The following is a 13,251-nucleotide window of genomic DNA, read 5'->3' as shown; positions in this document are numbered from 1 at the left end:
GGCTCCGCGCACGCAGCGATGCGGCGCCGGGATGGCCGCGCCGCCGCCGCAGCGCCTCCCCTTCCTCCTCCTCCTCCTCCTCCTCCTCCTCCTCCTCCTTCTCCTCCGGACCGGCCCCGTCCCCGCCCGCAGCCCCCCGAGGACTTGCCGGCGGGGCGGCACGGAGCGCTCTCGGTGTTAGTTCTGGCAGGCAGAGCTTGGGGGGGGGGAGAGGAGGAGGAGGAGGAGGAGGAAGAAGAAGAGGAGGAGAGGGGCAATGCTCTGCCGTACCCCAAAAGGTCTTTTCCAGCAGCCTGGGAGACAGGGTGCTGAAGGCTTCCTGCCACTCCTTGAACTCTGCTGTGATACGGGAAGAGCAAACTGGGGGGAAAAAAAAAACACCACACAACAACAAAAAAATACCCCAAACCGAAGATGTCTTCAGAAGAGCCTCTGCACTCAGAAATGTTTGAGAAAATAGTAAAACTGCCAGAACTTCCACTAACACCGAGCATCCCCTGCCTGGGTGCGGTGCCTCCTCCAGAGCGAGCAGGACCCAGCTGCTGGTCCCCAAAAAGCACATAATCACTTTCACAGTTGTACTTTTAGGGATCCCACAGTCATAGCCCTTTAGCAAAACCCCCACATCAAACACCTGACAGACAGGACCTCTCCTCCCGTATGTGCCACCCCCGTTTTTGCCACACCAGAGTGCATCCCCCAGCACCCCAAGGAGGCATCCACCACTGTGAAGCCTCCGAGGGCCCCCCATTCGCAGAAGCGAAGCACCTACAGACCCCCGCCAAAAGCCAAACGCAGATGCCAAGGTGACACGTGGCAGCAGCCCGTGGGGTTTTTGGCTGCGCCCTGTCCATCCGCAGGGACAGGAACACACACCCATGCAATCAGTGATGCTGGAGGCGTGATTTGCATAGAGATTGTCTTCCAAAGTCCAAGTGATTAAAAACCTGTTTCTTGAGTTTCCGGCTTCCTTTTCAGTGCTACTTTAATTAAATGGCCACACTGGCCAAAATCACGAGCTGCTTTGGCAGACACATCCTCCTTTAGACTGCCCTAGTCGCTGCAGGCAGGGTGGGCAGGATTTCCTTCTCCACCTCACCACATTAGCTTGAAGCTCATTCTCAGAGAGATTTTCATCAAGAGTTTCACTGATCTGCATGTGCTACTCCTGCTCGTTTGTTTGGCAAACTAACGAGCAAACAAACGTGCCCGCGCTCCTCTCCTGGGCGCGGGCAGGCTGCCTCGCTGCAGGCACCGCAGCATCACCCTGCGACCGGGCGCCGTCGGAGCTCACGGCAGCACGGAAACATGGGGCTGAGCACCAGCATCCCGACAGCGTCCGGCAACGTCACCCCATCCTTTACACAGGCTGGCCGAGCTCTCACTCAGACGTAATTCGCTGTTCAGTCACGCTCCTCCTCTTCTGACGGTTAGAAACTATCTTTAATTCCCAGCCCAGGCTCGCTCCTGTTTTCAATCCATCTGTCATCTGCTAGACCTTGCCTTTCAGCTGAAGCTGCTATCCTCACTCCCGGGTGTTCGGTTTCTATAAATACAGAGGAAAGTAACCACATACATCCTCAGCTTTTGCTTCACTGGGTAAGACAGACCTGGCTGGTTTTTGGTCTCCTTTTCCTGAAAAGCCCAGGCTGGTTTAGTAGCCTTTTCCACACACACTCCAGCCTGAACTCATTTCTATCGCATACGGCAGCTAAAGCCAGGTAGGTTATTTCAGAGAAGGCCAAAACCCTTTTCTCAGTTCTCCTCTGCCTCGTGGATATATGTCACCAAACCCCCTCCCCATTAACAAGCACAAACTGGGACACACCAAGATCCCCCCCTGCCACTGCTCCCAGGGAATGGCAGACCTTTCACCCCACACCAAAACCTGTTCCTGCTACCCCAGCATGGCCAATGGCCAGAGATGTCCCCACTGAAAAGCTGCCCTGCAGCAGCCCGTGTCAAAATTTAGAGGCAAAAAGTCACTTTCTGCACGTGTGCATTTACATCTGCCTTTTGGTGCTGCACGAACACGGCTTGGCACTGCTCAGTTCCCACAGGCTCTGTGTTCACGGAGCTGCCTCTACACGAGGTTTACAAGCTTTACTCTCTGTCCCCTCCAGCTCAGACACCTCAACACCGTTTAAATACACCATACTCCTCTCTGTTACCTTGCTGCAGGAATTCTTACTCATTCCACTAAAACACTTGGACACGTGCTCAAATTGTTCACAGCTAGTCTTTGACCAAAAGAAAGCAATTCAATTCGTCCTCTTTGGCTGTCAGGGAATTTCAATCGGCCAACTAAGAGTCTGGGGAATCCAAGTGTTCGAAGTGGCTATGAATAAGAATGGATCTTTTGTTTAACATGACACCTGTTCTAAGAACATGCAAGAGGAGGGCAACTTTGTTTTCTTCATCTGCCAAAATTGTGATTTAGAAGTGGATTAAAACCGTCACAAATCATTAAGGTGGCTTTTGGCTCCACTGACCATTTATATTACAGCGTATTTCAAAACTCACCAGAAACAACTGCCTCAGGTTTCCTTTAAGCTACAAAAAGCAAGAAGTTCAAAACATCACTGCTCTGAAGCCCTCTTGGTTCTGTGCAGTGAAAATAAACCCCACACACATTACAAACCCCTAAATAATTTAAAGAATAAAGTATACACTTAAGCAGGAGGTGGTTCATGTGACAAAGTCGAAAGCAATTAAGGGGCGGTTAAAAAAGTATTGCAAATAATTTGGTTTGTCTTCCGTTGCTGAGCATGGCACTCAGGAAAAATGAACTCTACAGCCTGAAAGCCGTTAGAGAAAAAGTAACAGTTCATCCAAGGCAAAACAGCGGCAGCGTTTAAAATTCTAGTATTTTTAAACTGTTCCTTGCAAGGATAAGTAAGAGCGCGTGACCAGCTCTGATGCTGTAACCAGCGCTGGGATGAATGAGCTTTCCTCCCACCAGAGAACTGGAAGGGCAGCTAAATATCCCCACGGCCCCCCAAACCATTTGCGAGCCCTCTCTGCATTGCCTGGCCAGCAGTGAGCACACAGGAGTTATTCTGGGGGGGGGAGCTGGGAGGAGCTGTGCACAAGCTGCCCAGCACAAGCAGCCAGCTCTTCACATCCCTGCCTCTGCCAGTCTCTCGTACTTCCTTACCATCCAGCCCTGGGTTTTCCCTTCTGCTTCACTGGAAGAGATCAATTCAGCAGCCAATTAATTACCAGTATCTAATGTGCGCTGCCAGGCAGCTATCAGGCTATTTTGAAAGCCACCGTCCTTTAAGACAAATTACCAGAGGCTGAACGTGACACCCGATGATTTGCTGCTATTTTGATTACGCTCTAATGTTACTGTCCAGGTTTGACTGTGCTGAAGTAATTCAGGGCATCAGGTCTGCCAGGTGCGGGGCTTTTTCTGCTTTGCCTATTTCTTCATTAAAAGTTTACTGCTCTGTGCCAGTCTGCATTTAGCTTTGACTCCGAGACAGCGACAAGGATTTTGGTCTCGATCACGTCCATCACATAGTTTTGATGCACACAGTTGCCAGATGTTTTCTACTTCTGTAGGGAAATTATGAAGTTGCAGTTGTGTCTGTTGTTCTTTTTTTTTTTTAAGCGTCCGAAAACGATCGATCCACTTTTCTCTGCGTCGCATTTTCCTTTCAGTACACTTAAAGCGAAGTGGAAAAAGAAAAAAGAAAAAAAAAAAAAAAAACAAAAATTCACGACACCGTCTCTGACTAACAAGGGAATGTGTAAGTAGCCTTTGAAGCTCCAGTTCCAGGGTAGGAAACTATGTGTTTGCACAGCAGCGATCATCAGTTTATTTGTGCTGAACTTGGTGCCGAAGCTGCTAAGAAAACCTAAAAGCAGCAGAGAAGCTGCCTCGATGAGCAATCCAGCGGAACAAGGTTAAAAGCATTATGCAATCCCACCTTGCCAGGGGCCCGGCAGGCCGGCACTACCCCAGAGCCAGCCGCCAGGCTTTCCCTCGCATTTCCTCTACTAGGGAACAAGATCAGCGAGGGGTGCCTGGAGGGGAACCGGCTCCTCGCTCAGGGAAGGCCACGCCACAGAAAGTGGTTTTTATGCTCCGGGTGCAGCACGCCAGGAGTACGTCTCCAAAAGATGAACAGTTCCCCCGGGAAACATGGAGCCAGGCGCTGGATAAACAAAGGGCCAGGACGGGCTCGGTGCGTCTCCCCGAGCTAACCGCTGTCGCTGCAGGTTTCGCCTGAACCCAAGCACGGGCAGGACTCGAAGCCAGGGCCTGCGTAAGACTGCCGGACCCTGCTCTGGCCACTGGGCAGAGAGAGGTTGGCCACCTCCGGCCCTGGGAATGCAGGCTCTCCCTCAGCAGCCCTCCAAAGGCCGAGGACCGTGCTAGCAGCTGCTTTTTCTTTTTAATGTATCACTTTTTATATTTGTAATCGCGTATATTTTATGTGATCCACACATAAATCTATTTTTGTATGTTGTCAAAATTATAAATTATATTTACATTCAAATAACTGAATTAAAAAGCTATCAGCATCTTCCATGCCCGGCAGCGCCTCGGGCAGCGTCCCTGCCATACACACCCCACTGCTAGCACATGCCACAGCAGCTGGCAGGGGCACGGCACACACGGGTCTGTGCCCAGCCCCAGCGCAGTCCTCATCGGGTCCCCCAGGGAGGGGACGGGCTGCAGAGTCCGCACCATCTTCGGGGTAACATAAAAAAATCATCCCGCATACTTTGTCCCCTGCCTCTCAGGAGGGTTGCTGCAATACCCAGCCATGTTTTAGGCACAAAGACGAGATTCAGCCTCACTTTGTTGGAGTTGCTTCAGGCAGCGGGCAAGTTACTTTTTAATAAAGTCCCTTTGGAAGGATTTTAGTACCATCCACCGAGCTGAGTATTTGAGGGCCAAATGACACTACGCAGGGCTACGGCTTTCAAGACTTAAATCCCAGTGACCTCCAAAGACAAGGCAGTATTTCCATAAGCTGTGTACTACACAACCAAAGATCACAAACTGCCACGGCCACGATGAGGGGAGAGTAGAGAGGGAAGCAAATCCAGCAAAGGAGTGTTGTCTACTGGTTCACACGGGAACAGATGCTCCTGGGGCAGATGGAGATGCTTCCGTGTCTCAGCTCCCCTCATCTGAGCACCGGACAGCTGCGTTTGCTTTTATTTCTTTAAAGTAGTTGCTGTTCTTCAGCATCAGAGGGATGCAGAGAACACGACCCCCACAAAACCAAGAGATGCAAACCAGGAAGCAGATAAACACACAAGCTTCATCTTCAGATAAACACAAACTCCATCTTTAGTTAATTGATACTTCCAAAAACTATGGGCTGCATGAGCTACACTGCAAAACACTTCTCTACCCAAATCCTCACATACATGGGGAAAAGAGGAAACAGCTCCCTGGAGCCACACCATCACAAAACGTGAGCTCTGCTCCTACATCACACAGCAGAGCTATTCTGTGCAGCTGAGGAAGTTACTAATAATTCCGTGTTCTTTAGTGGTTTCTTATGCATTGAGAAAAGAGAAAAAAACCAATACACATGAGAGGGCACTACAGGCAGCACAGATGAAGGGTCATGACTTACGGAGAGGATGAGCGGCGCTGTTTGTGTCCAAACCTCCCCTGCTGACTGGAGGTGAAGTGGGACAAGGAGCGGCATTTCCCTACCCTATGGAGAGGAACCTACTCTCTGGTATTTTATGATGTTTGAAAGCAACTTGAAACCCCACATACCGTCCCGTGAGGATTCCTTCCCCTTAGCAGTGTACCTGACAGTTCCAACATGCAGCAGCTATGACAAAGGGGCGCCTTTGTCACAGCACAGCCCGCTGCAGGCATCCCTGAAAGCAGCACAGGGACTGACTGGAAAAGACAGCCCCCTTTTGCTGTGGGGCTGATGGGTAAACCAGGGAACGGTTTCCTCCAAAGCTTCCATTCCCCAGCAGAGAAAGTGAAGTCACTGCTGTGCTAAAATGCTTTGTGGATGATTACAGGCATCTCCCGCCCCCAGAGAAGCGTCCCCAGCCATGACAACATGTCTGGCTCAGTGACAGCTCTAGGGAGTGCAGGCATAAGCCTGTGTCCACCCACATTGCCAACAGCCATGCTGCTCCTACCCATCGATCCCAGCCAAGGAAGTGTGTGGTTAAAGCATGGCAAGTTAAGAGTAAGCAGCCAATACAGAATACAACGCGTTCCTGTCCATGCAAGGTGCTGGGTCTTGTATTAACACGAGTTACAATGAATTAAGTCAAGAGGTTTTTCCATCCCGCTGCGGTTTTCCAACAAAGATCCAGCCTGCTCACACCCCTGGGCACCTGGCATGCAAGTCCACTCACTCTGCTTTTCCCTTACACACTAAAAATGAAATACAAGTGTAACCCACCCAAACTCATCGTTTTCTTCGTTCCCCTCCTGTCCTGCGTATTCAGCACAGCAACTTCTCTCTCCCCAGTGACAGAACTACAACTCATTTTACATCCCTGCAAAAAAAAAGCAATAACCATCCCAGTTTTCTGACTCAACTTGGGGCCCTGCATTAGTTTAACATTTTTTCCACTGAGAACTGCTGCATCAAGCAATCACTTTTTCTACTGCAGTTCATATACATATAAAGCTGACTATACACACACACACACACACACACACATTTATATGCACACAGAAGCATATCAACAAACTCAGTTCATAAGGCTGGTGGTGTTATGGTGATGAACCAAACGTCGATGAGTTATCTTTCCCAACCAGGAGGTGAAGCGTTTGTTTCACTTCATAAAACATCTCTTGACTCCAGCAAACTGAAATGAGCACAAATGCAGATTTCTGATACTCTACTAAGTCTCCAGTGCTAGTGAAAAACTTTAAAAGAAATGACACTGAAAAAAGGACAAAATACAGAGTGCAAACTGGTTGGAAATTTCAGAAGTCAAGTAGTGAGTTTAAAGTATCTGCAGTTGTTCGATTCAAATCTTTTCTCTTGAGAAGATGCAGTTCAATACCAATTAAAGGATGCCTGCATAACCAGCAATTCACTTAAGTGATGAAGCAGTTACAATTACTTAAATTAAGGAAAATATAAGCGAATTTATTGCACTGTAAAGAGACAACTTTCCTCGATCTGCTTTCAGCTCCTCACAGATCAGAGAGCTCGTTTGTCAAAGTTCAGCTCTAACACACTCGCTGTGTGAGGAGACTTACGAAAACAAAGCCAATCCTTTATCCTTGCAAAAAGTAGTTAACCGCCGGCAAACAGCTCATGTCTCTGCACTGGTAGCACTCTCCCAAGAACGTTTGAATGGCAGTGTCCAAACTGGTGCCTTTTAACTCTAGTGCATCTTTGCTCTGCGGGCAGTAAAACCGTAATGAAGAGCTTGTACTTTCAGCGTAGAGAACGGGGCCTGCCCCTCTCTCTTTTGGTTATCTACTAACACAAAACAAGGCACTACCTCTCAACCCAGGCTGAGAGGCCACTAAGTATACAACTTTCTCCTCAATCCAGCATTTGATGCCAGCAAAAATCAGTTTGCATCGCAAGTCCCAAACCCACAGGGGTGCAAGCATTAACTGCAGAGGCTTTAGGTTTGTGCTTCTTTTCCAGCAAGACCCAGGGTAAGAGACTCTCCTCCCAGGCCAGGTTAATATCCTCACGATACAGAGCTCTCCCCAGTAGCAAGCCCATGACCCCCACCCTTTAGCCCAGAAGGGCTGTGAAGCAGCTACTTACTTTGCACAACGGGGAGCAGCAGTAGCTTGGCACGTCCAGGGCGTTTGGCTCCTTCCGCGTGGCCATAGCAGGAGCAGCTCTTGCCACGTCACATTGTCATCACAGGGGGCTGTCAACGAGAAAGGAGGCAGGATTGTAGGATGTCACATCTCTCTCCACAACCTCGGGATGTCTTTGAAATCCCCACACCCCACGGACAGGTGCTCTCTTAAAAACCCACCCAGCAGCTGGGATGCAGCAGATGCAGACCCGTGGTTAGCATCACCCCAAGAGAGAGGGGAAAACTGGGGACATGTGGGCAATGGGCCACAAGCGTCACCCAGTGGAAATGGGGAATGTGTTGGCAAAGCACTGGCCCTTGCACGGCTCCAAGCTACAATGGTGCCATGGGACTCCTGCTGTGTGCAGGGAAAGATGGCTTAGCAAGCAAATGTTGTGCAATAAAACACCTGAATCCCACTAAGTTTGTTATCTTAATTAAAAGAACGCACCAAGCCTTGAAAATACAAAATATTCACGTTAAAAATCAGTACAGTAAGGTGGTCACAGATGCTGGATTTACAGCTGAGCATCGTCCAGGTGCAACCGCAGGTTTTGAGCTGCTCTGTGATAATTTGGCGATAACTTTTTTTTGGCCGAAGTCCAAATCTGTCTCAACAGAGACGGGAAGAAGATACAAGCAGCACATCCGAGCAAAATTTTGGTTTCTGCAGTTTTATAGGCTGTTGTTAGAAAACATTTTAGGGTAGGATCAGAAGCCCAGCGAGGCCAGCCCTGGCCAGGTCCTGGGGCATCCATGTGGCCTCTTCAGGGCCCTCCTCTCTCCCCACCCCAACATTTGTTCCCTCAAGCCACTCTGGCTCTCCCGGGTCTTTCCCAGGTGTACGGGGTGCCCGCACACAGCGGGGCTGAGGGGTCACTGTGAGGAGGGGCTGGGGGTCCCCTGCAGCCCATGGGGAGACTGTGGTGGGACAGATATCCATACTGGTGCACACTGGTAACCATTCTACATGGGGAAAGGTGTTGTTTTGTCTTTGTTTCTCACCATCCAAATCTATAATAATCAATTTTCCCTGAGCGGAGTCTGTTTTGCTTGTGGTGGTGACCAGTGAGTGGTCACCTGTCCTTTCTCCACCCACCAGCTTCTTTCTTCTATTTTCTCCCCCCCCCTGCTGAGGAAGGAGAGTGAGAGTGGCTGGGTGGGCATCAGGCAGCCAGCCACAGTCAACCCACCATCAACCCACCACACCAGCTCACATACAAACCTAGAAGAGATTCTGGAGCCCTATTTTCATTCTCAGATTTTCACGCAGACAAAAAGTAGAGGAGGAATAAACAATTTTCCAAAATTCACATATGTGTCAGAAAAAAAATTCTTATTTTGTGATTAAATAGGTTTCTCCATCCCTCTGACCCATTCCTGGTAGTAAATCTGAGAGTCTGGCTTTACATCTCTTTTACAAGAGATGGGTGATGGAGAATCACTTTTAAAAAAATCGTTTTTCTTGTCATCTCAGTGCTTTAAATAGGTGGCTCAGCTCTATGGGCGTCCTGGTTGACAGCTCTGGCACCAGATTTCAGCAGCAGTCCATAGTACTCGCTGCGGCAATGCATAACCCCGTCCCACTCGTCTCACCCTTCCTTCCCTGAGGAAGATACAATTTTTGGCAAAGCAAAAGTATCCTCACAAAAGCCCTGATACGTTCCGCCACTAAAACTCGTCCCCTGCTAGCTCCTTTGACAGCTGCCATGAGTTCCCCGGTCCCGTCCGGGATCTGACCCAGCATCAACAGACCAGTGGTCTCGCTTAGGGCACCCCTGTCACCCAGCAGGGTTACAGATATTTCTGCTTTGACATTTGACATCGACACAAGCAAATGTTTTAATCACAACTTTTATCTATAACCATGTTTTGGACAGATAATGGCAACAACAGTCTGTGGCTATCAGTCAACATTCGAGACCCAGAAATACCCTCAGCTGGTTTATTACCTGCCCTTAGTATCAGATGCTACTAACTCAGGTCGCCAGCACGAAGCTGCAGGGATGCAGGTAAGGTGTAGGTGAGGAGGTCTCATGCTTTTTGGTATCAGGCTGGTCGACCCCTTCCTTCCCCCTGCACAGCAGTGTCATTGCACGTGGTTTAACAGATGCTGTCCTGGGTGGTGGGATGAGCACCCTCCTTGCAAAGCTTTGTCAGCACCCCAAGTACCCTAAGTGGATTTTTTTTTTTTTTTCATCTCTCTGCAGCACTACATATTCAAAACAACAGGGTTCAACTTGGACTCCTTAAACTTTGACCAGAGCTGGGACAATAAAAATGCAAACTATTTCCAACTGCAAAAGAGGAATTTGCTTAAAAATAAAACTGAATTTTTCACATACCCTTGGCTTTATCTGGAGAGCAGTCTGGACAGTAAGACACAACCACCAGCACAAACAGGATCCCAAATATATTTAAAGACCAAAAGAGCCTCTCTACACTCGGGTGACGATGGTGCTTCATTTGGATCTGCTTTCCAAACACTTACACAGCACCCCCTTCCAATCACAACATGCCACTTTGAAATGCCAGTACCACTTAGCTCCTGAGTCTATTAGACCATGAAGCAATAAACCCAGAGAAACAAAAATAACCCAGATACCTACTTTAGCACCCAGTTGAGTTGACAGGTGTTATCCCGAGGGCTCCGTGGCAAAAGCATCCTCAGAAATGCCATACCTTGACCTTTGCACAACAGGCGTCATGAAGCTGATCTCCCAAAACCGTAGTGTCTTCCTAAAAGGTGCTAATATTAACTATAGCCCTTTGTTTCTTTGCACTCAAGGTTTCTCCCCGTCAGCTTTCTGGCATTTGCCAGCGTGGTGCACGCTTTACTGGGCAGATATTGAGCTGCAAATTCCTTCATACTTCTCTATCCACAGCATTCTGCAGCTAAAGCGCTAGCCGGCCAGCAGATGAAAATGCCACTTACTGCTTATTCCTGCTGCAGTTCGTTGAATTAAAACCTCTTTGTTTGCAAGCTGTAAACAAATTCTTCTTAATCTTTCAATAAAAAATGTCAATTATGCTCTCTAACAATGTAACTTCATTGTGATGAAAGAAGGCATTGCTATTGCTCTAATCGTGATAACATATCAGCTGCTTTTAGAGTCAATTCCTTTTTGTGCAAAATTTAATGACCATGCAATTATTCAAATTTCAGGCTAACAGACTGGGCTTTAGACCTACAGCGCTGCTCCCTTGCTCTGAAAACACACACTTGAAAGCAACAGAAAAGTCTCTAGAGCAGAATTTCCGAGTTCAGAACGCAAAACACCTTTACAACTCATTCAGCACAGCCGGACTCAGGCCCGCGTTAAACACAGCTACTTCGCTGGAGAGCCAAGGAAAGAAAGCCAAATTCTCGGCACGCTATCGCAGGCGCTTCTCAGGCCCATGGCTTTCATTTGGCTTCACTGGGAACCGTGTTTATGTCCAGCTTCCTCATCTCTCTCTGGTTTCAGTGCATTTCCTGCAGAATCGCTGGCCACAGCAGATGTGCCCTTCAGGCATTCCAACTTTTTTTTTTTTTTTTTTTTTTTTTTCCTCATGCCAGTATTTATCCCATTTGTTTCCAGAATCAGCTGCAGCTCCCAAATCAGCGTCCGTAACTTTCTGCTTTGAAGTATTCAGGACATGCCTGCTAGGAAAGCATCTTCCTTGTTTACCTGCTCAGACCCTCACAGACTTTCCCTCCGTGCCCTTCCGCCATCCATTTTCTCCTCCTGCACAGAGCTCCCCTCTACGACGAAGTTGTCCATCACCAGCTAATCTGCTCCATTAACCGCTTACGTTCCAATAACCGCCCTCGGCATCCTACCGGGGCTTTATTTATGCTTTCACACAGCCACCGCCAGAGATGGCTGCTGCCCCAGCATCCCAGCTCACCCCATAAGGTGCCTTTCCCCCCCCCGGCGAGGGAATGCCTGTGCTAAAACTCAGCCCCGCGGGTCTCATCCCCTCCACACCTCCCTGCTCTCCAACTCTCTGTGGCAGCAGAGGACAGCCTTTTTTCACTCCCAGGAGGGGACGCAGCCTGCACCGATGAGGACAGTCCTCTGCAATGGCCTCGCAGGCAGCGCTCCCAGTCCCGCAGCTGAACAGACGGCCCAGCATCACCGTGTGACTTGGCACTGGCCGAGGGGACCGGGGACTTCCCAGGTGCACAGAAACCCTTGGCAAGCTGAACACCCGCACAGCAAGCGGCAAATTCAGAACAAAACCAACCCTCCAGGAAAGTAAACTGAATCAACAACACTGGTGGTTTTGAGAAGGGAACCCTGGTATTTCTGAAATGCCCGAGGCTGGGGGCTAGAACTCACCTCCAAGCCCAAAGAAAAGGGATGCCAGTAAGGTAGCAACCCCACTGCCTCCTTCCCCATCTACCCTGTCCACAAACCAATAAAAAATGAACCAGTTTACTGTTACATCCTTGAAGAGTCCTTGTAATTCGCTACTTTTAATATCTCACACCTTGCATTGCTGTCATCCCTTCTCTCCGCTATGATGATTTACTTTAAAGTTGTTCTGATGTGCAATAACAAATCTATGGGGAAGCTTTGACTGTTGATGTGCCAGACTCTTCACACATCTCTCCCCTCCTCTCCAAACAGCCTTTATCCTTCCCAACAAAGAGAAAAGAAAATCTTGTGGCAGCAAAACAGTCGTAGTCACCCCCCATCTTCTTTTTTTTTCTTTTTAATATATCTTTGGTCTGTATTTTGTTGGGTTTTAACCTATCCTTTTCCAGATAAAAATAAGAATTCTGGGTTTTGAGGGGTTTGGGGCTTTTTCTGTCTTTTGTTTTTGTCTAACCAGTCAGGAAAGATCAAGGATGAAAGGACCTTTCACTCCCTCAGCAAGCTCCTGCTTCCTCAAGTTCCCCAGGATTTGGGCCCTCAACTCCTGCACAAGAGACCTCCAGCCTGGAGCCCTTTGTCCATTTTCCTGTAGCAAATTCCTTGTGCCAGTGGCAAGGGTTTTCTGGAGGAACCCATGTTTACCACGTTTCTTACCAAAACTGTTCTCTCTTCACAGCAAGCACCTTTTACCATCTCTAGAGGTGCCTGGGCTGCCTGAGGCCCTTGGACAAAGGGTGTAGACGAAGCATAAGGCAGGGTAGGGGAAGGGACTGGCACCTGGAGGGTGTTAAAAAGTATGCAACAAGACCAAATTTATTTTGGCATTCCCCTCTCAGATAGACATGACCCATCACGTTTACAGCACCTTCAGTGTACACCTGCAATATGATAGTATCAATGAGAGAGGGGGAAAATATTAATTAAACTTCTGTTGTTTTTATCTTTACATCAGCTTTACAGAGTGGATGCAGTGCTGGGACAAAGCTGACATTTGATTTCCCTTCCCACTCTCACCCCAACAGGCCATCCATATTCATGTATAGGAATAGGTCTTTTTTTATTATTATTTACAAAGAAAAACCCCAAACATCTATCTCTTGACAAG

The 13,251-nt window shown here is 48.5% G+C and overlaps 1 protein-coding gene across 1 annotated transcript in view; it reads right to left on the bottom strand.

Annotated features, from left to right (window-relative positions):
* LOC113481846 (hexokinase-1) overlaps positions 1 to 10,840 on the bottom strand; it is a 47,870-nt gene extending 37,030 nt beyond the window's left edge. The window contains exons 1-2 of the mRNA XM_026851804.1: positions 10,392 to 10,840; positions 7,743 to 7,851 (exon numbers count right to left, since the gene is read on the bottom strand). Coding sequence (XP_026707605.1) covers positions 7,743 to 7,808 — 66 coding nt within the window. The 5' untranslated portion in view covers positions 7,809 to 7,851; positions 10,392 to 10,840. The remainder of the gene's footprint in view (positions 1 to 7,742; positions 7,852 to 10,391) is intronic.
* Positions 10,841 to 13,251: the final 2,411 nt, after the last annotated feature.

Source organism: Athene cunicularia, assembly GCF_003259725.1.
Source record: "Athene cunicularia isolate RWA chromosome 6 unlocalized genomic scaffold, athCun1 chr6_part2, whole genome shotgun sequence".
In the NCBI taxonomy this organism is placed as follows: Eukaryota; Metazoa; Chordata; class Aves; order Strigiformes; family Strigidae; genus Athene; species Athene cunicularia.
This window is presented reverse-complemented; position numbering and strand designations above follow the sequence as displayed.